Consider the following 19,826-nt stretch of genomic DNA (forward strand, 5'->3'; position numbering starts at 1 on the left):
CGGATGGACAAGAAGGAGAAGGAGCTGCGTTAGTATGAAATACTGGGAGGAGGAGCAAGAAGAGCTGAAAGGCAAAACATTATTAAATATGTAATCTGACGTGTTCAGGTTTAACCTCAGCTGAAAACAGCAGCAGACTTTTAGGACAAACTAGCTAACCTCCCTAACTCTCAGCAGAAACAGAAACATGTCTGCTGTAACTGCGTCACTCTGCTCCGCTTTGGTGTTTGTCGTGTTCGTCTCTGCAGGTGAGGTTTCAGAATTTAACTGTATTAAAACACAAACTGAGGTCATTTGAGAAAAAATTGGCTGCATGGTAAAAATATTAATATTTGTTCGCCTTTTTTAAAAGCAAACATTTTCCTGTGAGACAAACAGCTGGCAGCAGAGTTACTTTCATACTGGTTCAGTTTGTCCGTGTGTGCAGAGACTAATAAAGTCTCTCTATTCTGAATAATACATTCAGTTTGATACCGTGGAGCTGGTTAAAGAACAGCTGCGCATTTTTATTTATTTATTATTTTTCTTACCATTTTTTTTGCTCTTTAAGGCATAAAATGAAAACTCGGAGCGATCAGCTGTGATTTTCAGCTTTACTGAAGACTTTATTTAAATCCCATCGACACAAAACAATAACAAGGGTTATGACAAAATAAGAGTGCGATCAGCAGAACTACAGAACCCGTATCTCTGCTCTAACTGCGTCACTCACTCTGATGTTTGTCATGTTTTTGTGACTCTTCCAAACTAAACTGTCCCCGAGATACATCAGCTGGTTTACATGTTACTAACAAACCCTTATTTTCATATTGTTTCAGTGTGTGTGAAGGAGACACGAGGCTGGGTGGACACTTAACATCTGTAATGCAGCTGTGACAGAGACAAAGAAGTGTAATGTGTGTGTCAGTAAGTAAGTAAGTAAAATTTTATTTATATAGCACATTTCTAGATAAAGGATCACAAAGTGCTTTACAAGGTTTAGGCACAGATTAAAAAAACAAAGTACAGTCAAAAGTTAACAAAATGCAATTTTAAAAAGATGTGTTTTTAGCTGTTTTTTAAAAGTAATCAGTGAATCAGCAGATCTTAAGTTCTGAGGAAGAGAATTCCACAGTCTGGCGGCCACAGTAGCAAAAGCTCGATCACCCCTAGTTTTCAGTCTTGTATACTGAATAACAAGTAGGCCCTGACCACAAGACGTCAGAGACCTACTAGGGGCATAGGGCTGTAAGAGTTCAATGATGTATGATGGTGCTTGTTCTTGAAGAGCCTTAAATGTCAGAACCAGAATCTTAAAGTGGACTCTGAATTCGACAGGGAGCCAGTGTAACTGTATAAGCAACGGTGTTATATGTGAGTATTTCGATGTTTTCGTCAGAAGCCTTGCTGCAGCATTTTGGACAGTCTGCAGACGCTCCAGGGAACTTTTGTTTAGACATGTAAACAGTGAATTGCAATAGTCCAGTCGTGATGAAATAAAAGCATGAATAACAATCTCCAGTTCAGTATGAGATGTGTGTGATGTGTTGTAGTGTCAGGAGTCAGTATGCAGCTACAAAGCTTTCTGTTCAGTGTATACAAACAGCTGTAGCTCCATAAAGGCAGCATGCACAGACTCACAGTGTCTTATAATGAGAGGCTGCTTTCTCTCACACATTATGTTCACTTATTACCAGCACATGTTGTTGTTCTGTGGAAGCTAACATCTTGTAGTTTCTGACACTTTGCATGTTTAGCATGAGGCTAAAATTCCCCCTCAGTGGGTCACTGGTGACCTGGTGGATGTTCAGAGGTTCATCAAATCCAACATGACTAAAAACTCAAATGTCAAAGGAAATAAACAAAATTTTAAAGTCACTCATTCTGATCGTGATTGTACTTTGACCTTTAACCTCTCGGCTCTGTGTTGTTTCCTCTTTCAGATCTGGAAATGATTACAGCTGAGTCTGGACAGGACGTCACTCTGCCATGTCGAGCTCCAAACAAAAAGATCATACTTTTAAGATGGAGCAGAGCTGACTTGGAGCCAAAATATGTCCTTTCATACTGGAATGGTCACTTTGATCCAGATGACCAGCATCCATCTTTTAAGAACCGGGTGGATCTGCAGGACAGACAGATGAAGGATGGAGACGTGTCTTTGATTCTGAAGGATGTAACGATTAATGACGCTGGAACATACAGGTGTCGTCTCTTCATGGCAGAAACAGACTCATGGCAGCTCATCAGCATCATCAGCCTGAGTGTTGTTGTTCCTCCAGGTGAGTGTGTGTGTGATCAGAGGTGAAGCTGCTTCCTGGTTGTTGATGTTTGTTTGTTGTATGGATGAGCTGGTGGAAGTTAGAGGTAGACAGATGTTTCTCCAGCTGTTGTCTCTAACTCGTGTGTAAACGTCTGCTGTAACTGTGTCGGTCTACTTGAAAGGTGAAATCAGATCAGAATCAGAATCTTTATTAATGTAACAGAGGCCACACATAATAGAGGACACACTCTTGACCTACTGATCTCCAAAGGCCTGAGCATTTCAAACATTACTGTGTCTGATGTGGGCCTGTCTGATCATTACTGTGTTTTCTTTGAAAGTAAAATCTCAGCCCACACAAATATATCAACAACAGTGATCACAAAACGGTGTATAACTGAAGACAGTAGTGCAATTTTTAACCAGGTCTTCCCATTAACACCTGACCTGTCCAGAGGGTCAGTCAATGAGCTCGTCAATAGCTTCAATGCTAACATGTTAAATGTAATGGACACTATTGCTCCCATTAAGGTGAAGGTTATCTCTGGAAGGAAAAAGTCTCCATGGAGAAACTCCACACTGGTGAAAAATGAAAAAAGAGAGTGTAGGAAAGCTGAGCGCAGATGGAGAAAAACAAACCTCCAGGTTCATTATGACATCTATAAAGAGAAACTTCACAATTATAATTTACAACTGAGGAGTGCAAGGAGGTCCTACTTCTCTGACATCATCACTAAAAACAGCCATAATGCTCGGGTCTTATTTTCTACAGTTGACAGGCTAACAAACCCTCCTGTGTCAGTGGCAGCTGAACTTCATTCGACCATGGCCTGCAATGACTTTGCCAAATTCTTCACTGAAAAAATCCAAAAAATTAGACAAGCAATTAGTACATCAACAGCAGATCCAGGATATGTACTGTGTCCACCGAAAAACTGTTTAAACACCATGAAACAGTTTCAACCTATTAACAGCAAAGACCTGGAGGACATCTTAGGTCAACTGAACTCCTCCTCCTGCTGTTTAGATGTCCTGCCAACAAGTTTTTTCAAAAAGGTCTCAAAGACTTTAGAGTCAGACCTGTTACAGATCGCCAACTTTTCTTTATTATCAGGTGTGTTTCCAGAATCACTAAAAACTGCTGTAATCAAACCTATACTGAAAAAGGACAATCTTGACAAGACACAAATGAACAACTACAGGCCGATCTCAAATCTCCCGTTTTTAAGTAAGATCATTGAAAAAGCAGTTTCTCAACAGCTCAGTTACTTCTTAAAACAGAATAATTGCTACGATGCCTTCCAGTCAGGTTTTAGACAGAACCACAGCACTGAAACTGTCATGGTCCTGGGTCGGTGACCCAGTGTTTTTGGTTATGTACTTTTGATAGTTTTGTATTTTCTAGCATTTAGTGGTGTTCCCTCTGGTTGATGTCTTCCCTGCTTGTGCATTTCCTTAGTGTAGTAAGTCTCTGTGTTTAGTCCGCGTCTTTGAGTCTGTGTCATTACGTGTATGTGTTTCCTGTTTTACTTTGAAGGGCTCTGTCTTATGTCAGTGTGTTCTGTTTACGTTTCCCCTGCCTTGTCAGTTATCATGTATTCCAGGTGTGTTCCCCTCCTGTTTCCCATCCCCTGATTCCTGGCATGTGTATTTATAGTGTGTGTTACCGTGTCCTCGTTGCTGGTTCGTCTGTGTTGTTTCCCCTCGGTCTCCCTGTATGTATTTCCCCGGACCTCCCTGCACCGTCATTCTTGGTTTGTGTTGTTAGTTTACCCAGTTTAGGTTTCAGTTTCATGTTCCTAGCGCCTTTGTTGTTTGCATTTTTGTTGTTAATAAACACTCACCTGCACCAGAGCTGCCGCCTTTTGGTCCTATATATATTCCACACGGCTTGCCCCCGCAAACCGTGACAGAACGAACCAGCCACCATGGACCCAGCGGCTGTAAATCCGTCCGAGGAGCTCCAGGACGACATCACGTACAATGTGGAGATCCTTCTCAGCCTATGGCTGGAACATCCCCCGGAAGAGCTTCGCCGCGCAGCAGAAGACCGGCTGCAACGGCTCTTTTCCGGCCTGCCATGGCTATTGAACTCGCTTCCTCCGACCATGCAGGCTTTTCTCCGGCTCACACCGCACCTTCTCTCGGCCACTCCTGCCTCGCTGCCCGACTCGCCGGATGTGATCTTGCCCGGCCCGTCGGAGCCGTCTGCGGGGAGGAGACGCCGATCGCGCCGTAAGCGCGCCACCCCACAGCTGGACGTTCGGACTTCTAATTCGCCGGCTGTGGTGAGTGAGGACTGTTTTTCATTTTCGGACTGCATGACTGTTCATTCAGGGGCTGCGTTTTGTGTGGCGGATATCAACGCGAGCTGCTTATCGCCTGTGCAGCTACCGGCAGCTAAGTTAGCTCCCCCGCAGCCACTCTCAGCTCAGTTTCCTGTGCTTCCTTCAGTTCAGTCTCCGGTGCCACCCTCAGTTCAGTCTCCGGTGCCACCCTCAGCTCAGTCTCCGGTGCCACCCTCAGCTCAGTCTCCGGTGCCACCCTCAGTTCAGTCTCCGGTGCCACCCTCAGTTCAGTCTCCGGTGCCACCCTCAGTTCAGTCTCCTGTGCCACCCTCAGTTCAGTCTCCTGTGCCACCCTCAGTTCAGTCTCCTGTGCCGCCTGTAGCGCAGGCCCCAGTAGCTCCAGTGCCGCCTGTAGCGCAGGCCCCAGTAGCTCCAGTGCCGCCTGTAGCGCAGGCCCCAGTAGCTCCAGTGCCGCCTGTAGCGCAGGCCCCAGTATCATCGGCTTCACTCATTCACTCCGTGCAGGGAGAAAGTTTAATTTCACCTCAAGGTGCTTTTCCTGGTTCAGCCGCCATTGGCACTGTTTGCCGCTCCAGGGCTTCCCCAGAGGCTAGGTCCCAGTCCTCAGCTGATTCTGGACCCCTGGAGTTTAAGCAGCCACCCGAGGGACCGCTCCGGCCTTCGTCTCTTGTCTCCGCTGGAGGGTCCGACGGACCGCTCCGGCCTTTGTTTCCTGTTTCCGCTGGAGGGTCCGAGGGACCGCTCCGGCCTTTGTCTCCTGTTTCAGCTGGGGGGCCCGAGGAGCCCGTCCAGCAGCCTTCCTCGTCAGCTGGTGGTTCCGGAGAACCACACCAGCCTCATGCCTCGTCGGCTGGAGGGTCCGAGGGGCCCGTTCAGCCTCCTGTCTCCGCTGGAGGGTCCGAGGGGCCCGTTCAGCAACCTTCCTCGTCAGCTGGGCACCAGCACCATGCTACATCAGCTGGAGGGCCCGAGGAGCCCATCCAGCCACCATCTGCTACGCCAGCTCCAGCCTGTGCTTCGTCAGCTGCAGCTCCAGCCAGAGCCTTCGTCAGCTGCAGCCTCAGAGCCTTCGTCAGCTGCAGCCTCATCGCCAGCTGCAGCCTCATCGCCAGCTGCAGCCTCATCGCCAGCTGCAGCCTCATCGCCAGCTGCAGCCTCGTCTGGTCCGGCTTCATCCGAGTCTTCGTCCTCGTCTGGTCCGGCCTCTGCCTGTGCTTCTGTTACGCCTGGTCCGGCCTCATCAGAGTCTTCATCCACGCCTGGTCCAGCTGCCTCTGCCTGTGCTTCTGCTACGCCTGGCCCACCTGCCTCTGCCTGTGCTTCTGCTACGCCTGGCCCACCTGCCTCTGCCTGTGCTTCTGCTACGCCTGGCCCACCTGCCTCTGCCTGTGCTTCTGCTACGCCTGGTCCAGCCTCTGCCTGTGCTTCTGCTACGCCTGGTCCAGCCTCTGCCTGTGCTTCTGCTACGCCTGGTCCAGCCTCTGCCTGTGCTCCTGTTACGCCTGGTCCTGCCTCTGCTTCAGCGTCGCCTGGTCCTGTGCCCTCCAAGCCTCGGCCGGTGCGCCTGACACTTGGGCGCCGCCGCTGCCTTCCGCGCGGCCGGCCCCCTGATCGCCATCGCCTGAGTGGCCGCCGCTGCCTTCCGCACGGCCGGCCCCCGGACCGCCATCGCCTGAGTGGCTGCCGCTGCCTTCCGCACGGCCGGCCCCCGGACCGCCATCGCCTGAGTGGCCGCCGCTGCCTTCCGCACGGCCGGCCCCCGGACCGCCATCGCCTGAGTGGCCGCCGCTGCCTTCCGCACGGCCGGCCCCCGGACCGCCATCGCCTGAGTGGCCGCCGTTGCCGTCCGCACGGCCGGCCTCCCGAACTGTATCCACGTCGCCGCCGTTGCCGTCCGCACGGTCGGCCCCCCGAACTGTTTTGGACTCCTGTGCTGTCGGCCCCCTGGCCGGCCCCCCGAACCGTTTTGGACTCCTGTGCTGTCGGCCCCCTGGCCGGCCCCCTGAACTGTTTTGGACTCCTGTGCTGTCGGCCCCCTGGACTCTTCTGTTTTGGACTGTTTTTTTTTCCTGTGTTTTGGTGTGCTTCGTTTCTTTTGGTTTTGGGCTCGTTTTTTGTTTTTGTCTTTTGGCCTTCTGGTGCTCCGGTTTTGTTTTGCTTCGAGCCCTCCTTCCTGGGCCCCCGCCGCCCGCCCTGGTCGGGTTGTTTTCTGTTTTTTCTGGCTGTTTTTTTTTTTTTTTCTTGTTGGGCTGTCTGGAGCCAGCCTTTGAGGGGGGGGGGGGGTACTGTCATGGTCCTGGGTCGGTGACCCAGTGTTTTTGGTTATGTACTTTTGATAGTTTTGTATTTTCTAGCATTTAGTGGTGTTCCCTCTGGTTGATGTCTTCCCTGCTTGTGCATTTCCTTAGTGTAGTAAGTCTCTGTGTTTAGTCCGCGTCTTTGAGTCTGTGTCATTACGTGTATGTGTTTCCTGTTTTACTTTGAAGGGCTCTGTCTTATGTCAGTGTGTTCTGTTTACGTTTCCCCTGCCTTGTCAGTTATCATGTATTCCAGGTGTGTTCCCCTCCTGTTTCCCATCCCCTGATTCCTGGCATGTGTATTTATAGTGTGTGTTACCGTGTCCTCGTTGCTGGTTCGTCTGTGTTGTTTCCCCTCGGTCTCCCTGTATGTATTTCCCCGGACCTCCCTGCACCGTCATTCTTGGTTTGTGTTGTTAGTTTACCCAGTTTAGGTTTCAGTTTCATGTTCCTAGCGCCTTTGTTGTTTGCATTTTTGTTGTTAATAAACACTCACCTGCACCAGAGCTGCCGCCTTTTGGTCCTATATATATTCCACACGGCTTGCCCCCGCAAACCGTGACAGAAACCGCTCTGACCAAAGTGTTTAATGACATATGTCTGAATACAGACAGTGGAAAAATGTCAGTCTTAGTTTTACTGGATCTCAGTGCAGCATTTGACACAGTTGACCACAACATATTACTCAAACGACTGGAGAACTGGACAGGTCTTTCAGGAACTGTACTAAACTGGAACATACTTAGAAAACAGGAAATACTTTGTATCAATAGGTAACTTCACATCTGAGCAGACAAGTATCACATGTGGAGTTCCCCAAGGTTCCATCTTGGGACCCCTTCTGTTTAACATCTACATGCTCCCACTGGCACAGATTATAAACAACAACAAAATAAACTACCACAGCTATGCAGATGACACACAAATATATATCACAATGTCACCAGGAGACCAAGGCCCTGTACAGGCTCTTGGTAAATGCATCGAGGAAATTAATGACTGGTTGTGCCACAATTTTCTCCAGCTAAACAAAAACAAAACTGAGGTAATAGTCTTTGGCGCCAAAGAAAAACGATTACAGGTCACCAGAGAACTTCAATCTATACATCTAAAAACCACAAACCAGGTGAGAAATGTGGGTGTAGTGATGGATGCAGACCTAAACTTAGAAAAACACATTAAGACAATAACAAAGTCAGCTTACTATCACCTCAAGAATATATCAAGGATAAAAGATCTGATGTCTAAACAGGACCTGGAAAAACTAGTCCATGCATTCATCTTTAGTAGGCTTGATTACTGTAACAGCATCTTTACAGGTCTACCTAAAAAATCAGTCAGACAACTACAGCTCATTTAGAACTCTGCTGCTCGAGTCCTCACTAAGACCAAAAAGGTGGACCACATCAGTCCAGCTCTGAGGTCTTTACACTGGCTGCCTGTCCGTCAGAGGATAGACTTTAAAGTTCTGATGCTGGTCTATAAAGCTCTGAATGGTTTAGGACCAAAATACATCAGTGACCTCCTGACCCAGTATGAACCATCCAGATCCCTCAGGTCATCTGGATCCGGTCTTTTATCAGTTCCCAGAGTCAGAACCAGACACGGAGAAGCTGCATTCAGCTTTTATGCTCCTTATATCTGGAACAAACTCCCAGAAAGCCTCAGATCAGCTGAAACACTCAGTTTATTTAAATCCAGGTTGAAGACTCACCTGTTCTCAGCTGCATTTGAATAAAGCACCAAATCCACACTTTAAGCTTAAATTTCAAAACTTACATTTAACTACTGATTTTATCTACTGTTCTGATTTTATCTGTTTTGACTTTTGATTTTATATACTGCTTTGTTTGTTTGTTTGTTTGCTTGTCTTAATCAATTTTAAATCATGCTTTTTATTTGTTTTTGTTTTCAATGTCTCTGTAAAGCACTTTGAATCACCTTGTTGTTGAATTGTGCTATATAAATAAACTTTCCTTGCCTTAATCCCTAAAGAAATTATGTGTGTTTACAGTTGCAGACAGATGGCCATGGGCAGGAATGATTTCTTGTGTCCTTTAGTGGTGCATTATGGGTAATCTCAGTCTCTCACTGAACGAGCTCCTGTGACTGACCAACATGTCATGGAGTGGGTGGGAGGTGTTATCCAACATTGTCTTTATCTTGGACAGCATCCGCCTCTCCGACACCACCTTGAGGGAGTCCAGCTCCATCCCCACAACATTGCTGGCCTTACGGATCAGTTTATTAAGTCTGTTGGCATCTGCGACCCTCAGCCTGCTCCCCCAGCATGCAACAGCATAGAGGATCGCACTGGCCACAACAGACTCATAGAAAATCCTCAGCATTTTCTGGCAGATGTTGAAGGACCTCAGTCGCCTCAAAAAATAGGCGAAAAATAGGCGACTGACTCTGGCCCTTCCTGTAAAGTGCTGTGGTGTTTTTAGCCCAGTCCAGTTTATTGTCAATGTGTACTCCAAGGTATTTATAGTCCTCCACAATGTCAACACTGAGCCCCTGGATTGAAACAGGGGTCAAGTGTTTCCTGGTCTTCCTGAAGTCCACGATCAGTTCCTTGGTCTTTGCCACGTTGAGCTGCAGATGATTCTGCTCACACCACGTGACAAAGGAGTCGACCACAGCCCGGTACTCTGTCTCATCATCCCTGCTGATGCATCCAACCACCGCAGAGTCATCAGAAAACTTCTGAAGATGGAGGTCTCTGTGCAGTGGCTGAAGTCTGTGGTGTAGAGGGTGAAGAGGAAGGGGGAGAGGACAGTCCCCTGTGGTGCCCCTGTGTTGCTGATTACTTTGTCAGACACACACTTTGGAAGACACACATATTGTGTGTCAGGTAATAAACAATCCAGGACATCAGAGAAGCATCCACCTGCATTGCTGTTAACTTATCACCCAGGAGGGTCGGCCTGATGGTGTTGAAAGCACTGGAAAAGTCAAAAAACATGACCCTCACAGTGCTCGCCGGATTGTCCAGCGGGGGATCCTGATGTGGTCTGACTATAGGTTTTAGCTGGTCCAAGATGAGTCTTTCCAGTGTGTTCATCATGTTGGAGGTCAGTTACACAGGCCTGTAACCCTGGGGGCTGCTGGGATCTTTGGTACAGAGATCGACAGACCACGTGACTTTCGCGCATTGCATTGTGGGTACGAGTGGCAACACAATCAAAACATTGCATCAAGCACAGCATTTCCAGCACCGGTAATCCTTAATTCTGCGGTTTTAATCCCTACTTGCATTTTATTTGCCCCAAAAACAGTTCTGTACAAAACGATGGAGAACACAGCAGCTCTGTACAAAGACAGACGTGACGAAAAGGCAAAAAAAAGTACGAGGAAAAAAATCAAAGGGGTGAAAGGGTCAGACCCATACGAGCATACAGAGTGGCGTTTCATCATTCACATATTTATTATTATATGGTCCTAAGTGTGAGTTCATACACTCACAAAATGTTTGGTAACTTCAGATCCTGCAACAAGCCCAGGTCCAGTTTACTTTGGTGATTTGGACGATTCCATCTCACAGCTGTTGCTACATTTTTTTCCTTTGCATTGGCCTGTACAGGAGATAATCTAATTGTTGTCATTATTTATAACTGGCGTTATTGTTTCATTCTGTTATAGAATCTTACAAGAAAGAGGCAACGTTGTATTCCATTATGCTTTATTAGCTGCTGTGGTAAAAACAAATCAACAATGCGACAACAATAAAAGAAAAAACAACACTGCAAAACAACATAGTGGAAAACCGTTATTCATGACTTGATTGCTTCAGCACAACACTTGGGCACATATATGCGGATGTTTCGTGGCTGTTTCGATATCGCTCTCTCTCTTCACCGATCAGATCTGACTGTGGTAGCAGCTTTAAACTCGGTATGACCCAGGCTGATAGAGGGTCCAGTCTGGATCATTCCAGCATTTTGTTTCTGGTTTTCCTACAAATCACAACAAACATTAGCCCGCAAAGCCACAGTGAACAGAGCCGCATAGTGCAACAAATTCAATTCAAATCAATATAAGACTTATTTGTAACCTACATCAACAATTATGTTATGATAAATTACGTAATAACTACAAAGGAAGACTTACCTTTGTAGAAATGCTTGGAGCAGACTAACATGTGAGCTGGAGGGTTCTGGGACGTTATATTTGGTCTTCAAATGGCTGCAATCCAGGCCATCCGTCAGCTTTTTGTTACTTCGGAAACATGACATGAACAATTTCTCTTCCACGATGGAATCCGCTTAAAACCAATCTCTTTACCCGTCGGCTTCCCGTCACTGTCATGCGACCGGCTATTGCAGTTAATAATAGAACAGCTTCTTGCCATTCTTTGTGTTTCTTTGCTGTATTACTGTTTTCTTGTGAAAGGCTGCGTTCACTAGTACCACTTACCACTCCTACAATCCTTCAACCTTTTGCGGTTTTGTCGTCACATTTTCGAGCTCTATTGTCTTTAGCCTCTCTGATCTTGTCCTTTAGTAACACCTGGACCCTTCTAGTCATTGAGGTTGGTGGGACAGACCACATACTGTGTGAAAGCTGGCAGTGACATGGTTGAAGTACCCCAATGTTGCAAAAAAGGCACTGGAGTGGTGAGACTAACCGGGCTATGGCAGAGTGGATAGTGTTACATGCTGGCAGAGGGAGGAACATAAGCAGCCCCCAAGATTACATGGGTAAATTCCCTGGGCAAATAATACAGCCTGAGTCCAACAGTGCACAGTTCAGTGTCCAGGCAGCATTCTTTGAATGATATGTGGGCAAGTTTACACCACCGGTTGTTAACAAGAAGAGCAAGCTCCCCTCCTTTCTGCTTACCGCTCACGGCACTGACCCTGTCCGTCCGAACAATGTGGAAGCCTTCCAAGGACGTGTTATCGTCGGGAATGTCCTGATGTATCCATGATTCTGTGAAACACATCAGGCTACACTCCCGATATTCCCTCTGACTCTGTGCTAGCATCGTTAGCTCATTAATTTTATTTACTAACGACTGAACATTTCCCATTATGATAGACGGCAGACACGGTTTGTACCTCCTCCTCACTTCAAGCATCCCCTGTCTCGCTGTCTCCTTCCTTCTCCTCTTCTGTCCTCCACCTCTGCATCCTTGGTGTGTTCTCCTCCAGATTTCAGCTGGCACGTCTGTGGGTCTGAGTACTATCAGCTGCTCTCTCGAGTAAACAGCCCGTGCAGTATGTAGAAGTTGTGCTGTGGTCCTGTTGCTCGATAAAAGGAACATTTTCCAACCCCAAGTAGATCAAAAACTCTCTCAATCCACATGATTGAAATAAAGTTATTAAAACAGACGCAAGTACAAGTTAAAAAAAAAAAAGTAAGAAAAAAGCTAGACTAAAGAGAAAAAGCGGGAACAACTGGAAAAGGCAGCATGCTTGTTGACACATGTGCACTACAACCTAGTGCACACCTGGAAATCTAGCTGGTACAAACTAAATGATGTTTATATCTGTGATAAAGATTATGTGTCTGGTTTACATGTGAATGATTCGTTTAGAATTATTATTTTTTATATGGACTCAGTTTTTCTGTGTGTATGAAGGACATGCAAGACTGATTGGGCACTTAACATCTGTAATGCAGCTGTGACAGAGACAAAGATGTCTAATGTGTGTCAGTGTGATGTGTTGTAGTGTCAGGAGTCAGTATACAGCTACAAAGCTTTTTGTTGCTGACATCCAGGAACATATACAACAATTTGTTGCTTATTTCTTTTGACTCAAATGTCGAAGGAAAAAAACAAAATGTATAAAGTCAGTCATTCTGGTCATGATTGTACTTTGACCTTTAACCTCTCTGCTCTGTGTCGTTTCCTCTTTCAGTCCAGAAAACCATTACAGCTGAGTCTGGACAGGACGTCACTCTGACATGTCGAGCTCCAAACAACAACATCATATTTTTAGAGTGGAGCAGAGCTGACCTGGAACATAATTATGTGTTTTTGTACCGGGATGGTTACTTTGATCCAGATCTCCAGCATCCATCTTTTATGAACCGGGTGGATCTGCAGGACAGACAGATGAAGGATGGAGACGTGTCTTTGATTCTGAAGGATGTGACGATTAATGACGCTGGAACATACGAGTGTCGTGTCTACATGGCAGAAAGACACTTATTGAAGCTCATCAACATCATCAGCATCATCAGCCTGAGAGTTGATCCTCCAGGTGAGTGTGTGTGTGATCAGAGGTGAAGCTGCTTCCTGGTTGTTGATGCTTGTTTGTTGTATGGATGAGCTGGTGGATGTCAGAGGCAGACAGATGTTTCTCCAGCTGTTGTCTTTGTGGCTGGTAGTCTAGAGTTCACTTGTGTTCACTTATTACCAGCACATGTTGTTGTTCTGTGGAAGCTAACATCTTGTAGTTTCTGACACTTTGCATGTTTAGCATGAGGCTAAAATTCCCCCTCAGTGGGTCACTGGTGACCTGGTGGATGTTCAGAGGTTCATCAAATCCAACATGACTAAAAACTCAAATGTCAAAGGAAACAAACAAAATATTTACCCTCCTAGGACCTGGCATTCACATATGTGGACATCACATTTTGGGTGGTCTAGACCAGAACACTAAATTTTGCTCTACAAGGATATTCACTTACGAGCAGTGTAATTAATTACTAATTACTTAATCAATATTGTATTTAAAATACTTATCTAATTACTGTGTCTGAAAAGTAACTTAATTACTTAATAAGTAATTTAACTAAATACTTCTTAAAATCCTTATAAACCTTGAGTGGACAAACAATAGAAATTAAACTCTTTACATAATAAATAATTTTTTTTTAAAGACGGAGACTCTACAGCAGCGGTCTCCAACCTTTTCTGCGCCACAGACCGGTTTATGCCTTACAATATTTTCATGGACCGGCCTTTAAGGTGTCACGGCTAAATACAACAAAATAAAACTAGTACCGGTACTGAAAAAAGAAGATTTATTCATAACACACGTGAAAAGACCCAGGAAAACCGAGTTAACGATAAAAACGATAACAAAATAACACTGAAAACCGATAAAAACCCTGAAAACCAGACATTTCACACCCGAGCCTCAACTCTCGCGGCCCGGTACCAAACGACCGGTCCGTGGCCCGGGGGTTGGGGACCGCTGCTCTACAGTACGCAGCGGCAGCATCTCTTCCACAGCCTGCAATCATTCTTTAAGCTCACCTTCAGACGCTTTCTGTGCTGCTGAAGTAAAACCAGGTTTTGCTGCTTAGCAGGAGTTGCCGCGGTGTTATCCATGGATGATGAACAAGGATCGCTCAGAAGTGTTCGTCTATGCTCTCGTGTCCATGTCATGAAACAGCCACTCGCTTCAGCGAGTCCGACAGCTTCCGCTGTAGAAAACGACTGTGCAGCAAACTGGCGCGAAATGACGCGCAGCTGCACTACAGCCATGTTAAAGAGCAGAGTTTACTTCTACGTTTATAAGATAAATTATTGAAATTAAATAATGATATTCAGCGAGTTTAATTATTTTACAATGTAACAAAGTACATTGTAAGTAACTGTAATTAAAATACCTAAAAATGAACAGTAATCAGTTACTCTACTTTTTCAGTGGAAAAGTAATTTAATTACAAAAAGTAATTTAATTACAGTAACGTGTTACACCCAACACTGCTTACGAGGACATCATACTGCCGCCGTCCTATCAAAATTTAAAACAAATGTCCTCATATGTGGATCTCATTTTACTCAGAAACTCAGGAAAAAATAATGCTATTTATTTATGCTTGCTAAAAAGATAATTCTTTGTTCTTACATTCATAGGGTCCCAATCAGTCCAAATAGCAAAGAGAAATTAAAAATGCATGTCATGAAAGAGTTTCAGGAGGTTAAAGTCAGTCATTCTGATCATGATTGTACTTTGACCTTTAACCTCTTGGCTCTGTGTTGTTTCCTCTTTCAGTCCAGAAAACCATCACAACTGAGTCTGGACAGGACGTCACTCTGACATGTCGAGCTCCACGAGGCAAACCCATCAGAGCTGTGAAGTGGAGCAGAGCTGACCTGGGAGATGAATATGTGCTTTTGTACCAGGATGAGCAGCTGGATCCAGATCTCCAGCATCCAGCTTTTAAGAACCGGGTGGATCTGCAGGACAGACAGATGAAGGATGGAGACGTGTCTTTGATTCTGAAGAATGTGACGATTAATGACGCTGGAACATACGAGTGTCGTGTCTTCATGGCAGAAACACACTTATTGAAGCTCATCAGCCTGAGAGTTGATCCTCCAGGTGAGTGAGTAGAGTTGAGTGAGTGGTCGTGTCCAAATTCATGGGCTGCATTCTCCTGAGGACCCGGCCTTCGCGGTCTACGTGGGCCGGGTCCTCAGAAGATCGGGTAGGCCGGAAGTAAACGGCCGTGAAATTGGACGGTCTAGCCTTCTGATTAGCGTCACCGCTGTCTCGGTGGAGTTTAATAAACTCGGCCGTCTGCTCCTTGCTGTCTAAAATATAACAGGACACTGGCGTAAACTCTCGACGTCTCACACTTCTGTTTAATCAGTTTTCTGTTTGACGTTTAGTCAGCTGTGTAAAAACCAAGGAGGAACCCACCCGGGGGATTAATAAAGTTTTATTTTATCTAATCTAATAACTTTAATCTCAGCCAAACCGATTTACTCACGAACAAACAAAACACTGAAAAAAGCCCAACAATAACATTTTTAGGTTGTCTAAGTGACTTATATATTACGTTTGTCACGGCCGGGCGGGTTACACACAGTAATTCGGCGTGCCCGTGTGGCGTGCTGGCTAGACCCAAGCGCGGCGAAGGCTAGCGGTGGGTTTGGAGCAGGCACGCAGTTATTCTAGTAACGATCAGTGCACGAAGCGTGGCTTCGGAACGGTCGTTACCGACAGAGAGCGAGCGGAGCCGGGAAGAGAAAAAGGATTGAAGGGATAATCACTCACGGTTGCTGAATCAGGCGGAGACTGACGTCGGCAGAGTTTCGGAGCTCCTGACACGAAGAGAATGATGTCTGAGCGGCGAACAGGTGGGTGGCGTCTCTCTTTTAACCCCGGCCCCGTGATCAGCTGATCACAGCTGATCACCGGCTGACAACGTTTAACCCGAGCAGCGAAAGTCCGCGGTGATCTGAAAATGATGTGCCGGGAGTTGTGCCATTCTCGGCCGCATCAGTAACCCTCGAGCTCCCGGCTAGCTATCGAGCTGGTGGGTAGCAGACGTCTCCGAAAACGTCGAAGCACTTTAGCAAAGATGCGATATCTTGATAAACCGAGCAGATATTTGATGTTTACACAGCTACTTTCTCGCCTGAAAATATGTTAAAAGTTTATTTTGTGACCCAGAAAGATTAATAAGAGTAATTTTTAAAACTTAGTAGCGGCCGCCATTAGCCGGAAACTGGAGTTTGGCTGGGCCGCGCTATGAATTCTGGGATATGGTGGGCCACGAAGGACACACCCGACCCATCCTTCAAATTCGGAAAAAGGAGCACGCATTTGTCGGCTGCATTCGGAGGGGTCTACGAATTTGGACAGCCTTCGGCGCGTCGCTGTGACGTAATCGGTCTACAAATGCGGCCTCAGGAGGATGCAGCCCATGAATTTGGACACGACAAGTGTGTGATCAGAGGTGAAGCTGCTTCCTGGTTGTTGATGCCTGTTTCTAAAGATGTTGTTGATGAGACTTTGTAGAAAGCAGCTGGTCTGAGTGATGTGATCAGTAGATAATGTCTGACAGCAGTTTGAAGAGCAAATGTTCTGTTCTTCACTCATCACCTGCCTGACAGCTGACACCTGTTTCTCACCTGCAGGTCACACAGGAGGACTCAGAGTGGATGGATCTGTTGGACTGCTCATTGGTCTGAATGTTTTTGCCGTGTTTCTTGTTGCTGTTGTTATTGTTTTTGTGATCTATAGAAAATATGAACGACAGAACCGGGATTTTAACTCCTACTAACCTCTAACCTTAGGAGGTAGAAATGTCTCAGAGCTTTTTCCAGCTTTGAGTCTGCTGCCGCTGTTCAGAGTTCTGGCTGTTGTCAGTGTTTAAAATCATACAGAAACAGATGAACTGAGCACAGACAACAGGCCCACAAACACTGTATGTACATTTCATTTGTACTCAATGTTTTTGTCTTGAGGTTTAAAAGATTGTCGATCAACAGACCAAACGGCCTCTTCGGACTTCCATGCAAACAAGAAGTGTTGGCTCCACCTTTAAAGAATAAGAGGAAGTGAAGCGATCATCCATCTTTGATTCCTGGTTCACACTAAAACGCGAGGAGTCGGAGGGCTTTTCTTCTTCTCTGATGTGTTTGTGTCTCCTCGTCTGAAGGAGGAGACAAAGTGAAGGAAGCACAGCTGTGTCCTTAGCAGCAGAGTTTAACCTTCAGCTTTAATAGAAGGCCACAGCTGGAGGATAAACAAGTCTTCCTTTTAATACAACTTTACAGTCACCCAGCATCCTGTTTCTGAGGACAGGGCTGTTTATTTTAAACACTAGAAGGAACCTGGATAAGTAAAAATATTAATGACATATCAGTGTCTTTATTTAAATTGTGAATCTGACTTTTATAAAATTGATCATTTGGTCGTTTCTGTAACATCCTGACATGTTGAACATCATATCACACTCAGAAATATGCATGAAAAACTTGCTCCACTTCAACATTATTCATCAACAATGTTTCTCCACCATCTTTTTTGCAATTTCCAAATAAATGTGGTTTTATTCAAATTTAGTGATAACTTATTTCTATCAAACCATGTTTTCAGTTGAAGCATTTCTTGTGTGAAAATTCACAAAAGCTGCTGTAAATTCTCTCCAGCAGAGAAAATATTTATCTCATCCACAAATAAAATAAACTGTAATATCCAGATGTTTTACATTTATGATTAATGTACAGCATAGGTGTCAAACTCTGGCCCGTGGGCCAAATTTGGCCCGCAGCCTAATTACATTTGGCCCGTGAAGCCATACCAAATTACTATTAGAGCTGGCCTGCTGGTATCATACAGCTAATATATATATTGTTTAGTATTAAGCTTTGCTTGTTCCACATTCAGTTTTTCAGCTAAACGTGTTTGAGTCCATAAGAAAAGATTCATTCTTATATCTGGAGGAAGATTTTTTTTCAATAAATATTAACGTTAGCCCGCGACTTTGTTTGAATTTTGGCCCACTGTGTATCTGAGTTTGACACCCCTGCTGTACAGGATAAATGTGTGAAACAGAAAATTTAAGTTGTTCTGGTTGATTGACTTTAATGATATTGAATTGATAAGAAAATAAAGACTAAACCACAACCTCAGCCTAAAAACATCTGGCAAGACATTTGGTGTCTTTAATGATTTGTTCAATTTGTTGTAAAGAATAAAAATCATTCTCTAGTAGTTGTTGTTGAATATTTGCTCAGTTTGTTGTTTTATATGACTTCAAAGTCCATTTTCTGTTGTTTAATTCTTAGGTAAATTAAAGCAACGTGAGTATAGGAAATAAACTTTCATTATTTTCTTTAATTCAAATGACAGTGGCATATTGCAATTGTGTTTTATTAAACTACATAAACATGGAGCAGCTAAATCTGTGGCGAGGACCTGTGTTCTTGAATAGGTGACTTTAGTTCTCACAAAGCATGTAAGTCGCCTCAAGGCTCTTGATGCGACTGTTGTTGTGATTTGACGCTGTATAAACAAAATTGAATATTTTATTTACTGTTCCTCAGCCTGTGAAGCATTGATGGTGTCTCTCAGTATTTAAGGTGGAGTTGGGTTAAGAAAAAAACACAAAGCTGAAGGTTTTTATTGTCTGATAAACTACAAAGTCATGAACATGTGACTCAGACTGGATTAACTTCTGGATCACATCTTCTGAACCAGCTCAGAGCTCCTGAAAAAAAAAAAAAAAAGCTGAGGAGAGACCCGGATGGGATTCACCCACAACAACATGCCTGCAGGCTCCTCTGGGAGACAGCGATAGCAGACTGAGGCTACATCTACATCTTCCCGATAAATTTGAAAAGTGTTTTCGTCTGAAAACGCTCCACGTCCACACTATCGTTTTCAGTCGTTCTGAGTTTTTCGTTCACATTGAAACGACTAATCGCCCTGTGTCATTTCTGTCTGCCGTTTATTTATTTTTCGGCTCCTTAAAACATCAAAAAGGCAAAATGTTGAGGAAAAACAAGTTTTTTAAATGAATTGACAATGAAGTGGAGCTCTTGCTGCGAGTAACACAAAAGTACAAAAGTGAGTTAGAATTAAAGATTTTGAAGGGAAGCTATCTGGAGCATGTACAAATTGATATTATCTTTAACAGGGCTGTCAAAAATTGAGAGCAAACAAAACAACTGCTGTTTAATTCCCTCTGCCAACTTAGTTTAATTGTTCACATGACTGCATCATATGACTAACTAGTTTCCAAAAGTCTCCGCTTTCGCTGTCCACTTCAAATCGCTCAGTTTTCCTTGACCAAAAACGTCTTCTCGATGTGGACACATCTCCAAAACGGAGAGAAAAAGTTGACTTTTATGACCTGATCCACATCAAAGAGTTTATGTTGATCAGAACAGTTTCAAGAAAACTTTCCCCCACCATTTGTCTGCTCTTTTTCCTGGATTACTTATTACTACTTACGAAATGTGCAGGCTAAGAAGAGATCGAAAAGAGGCTTTAGGGCCAGCATCCAGGTACACATTAGATGAGCCTCTAGATCGGAGATTCCCCAACTGGTCTGGAGTTTTTGCTGCCAGTTACCCTTCTGGATTTGGTTGGAAATGCGTACTCACAGCCACTGAAGCCTGGATTCTTCTTGTCTGATTTTCTGGATTCTGTCAATTACCTGTAAACTGCTGTGCCCTCGTAGCTTGCATTGCAAAACCAGTGGCTGGTCCTGCTGTTAGTTCCACTTCCACAAGCTGATGTGGAACCTCTTGAACACCCACTCCATCGCCAACAAATC

General features: G+C 45.0%; 1 protein-coding gene across 7 annotated transcripts; it reads left to right on the forward strand.

Annotated features, from left to right (window-relative positions):
* On the forward strand, positions 1–18,316 carry LOC147333423 (cell surface A33 antigen-like). 7 transcript variants are annotated; one of them, XR_015125379.1, is made up of 7 exons: positions 1–248; positions 819–910; positions 1,923–2,261; positions 12,713–13,057; positions 14,804–15,133; positions 16,678–16,874; positions 16,939–18,316. XR_015125379.1 is itself a non-coding variant. In XM_086266832.1 (6 exons), exons 2-6 carry the CDS (start codon positions 895–897, stop codon positions 16,821–16,823), a joined length of 1,029 nt encoding a protein of 342 aa, XP_086122958.1. In that variant the 5' UTR covers positions 1–248; positions 819–894; the 3' UTR covers positions 16,824–18,316. The 7 variants fall into 7 exon arrangements, 6 of the variants coding, with proteins under 6 accessions (XP_086122958.1, XP_086122916.1, XP_086122965.1 ...); XM_086266832.1 differs by having other exon boundaries at positions 12,860–13,057; positions 16,678–18,316; XM_086266790.1 differs by having other exon boundaries at positions 16,678–18,315.
* The last annotated feature ends 1,510 nt before the right edge of the window (positions 18,317–19,826 follow it).

Source organism: Aulonocara sp. 'chitande type north' Nkhata Bay, linkage group LG3, assembly GCF_057382095.1.
Source record: "Aulonocara sp. 'chitande type north' Nkhata Bay isolate Kocher_YH1m ecotype deep benthic linkage group LG3, A_spYH_male_GT1.1, whole genome shotgun sequence".
In the NCBI taxonomy this organism is placed as follows: Eukaryota; Metazoa; Chordata; class Actinopteri; order Cichliformes; family Cichlidae; genus Aulonocara; species Aulonocara sp. 'chitande type north' Nkhata Bay.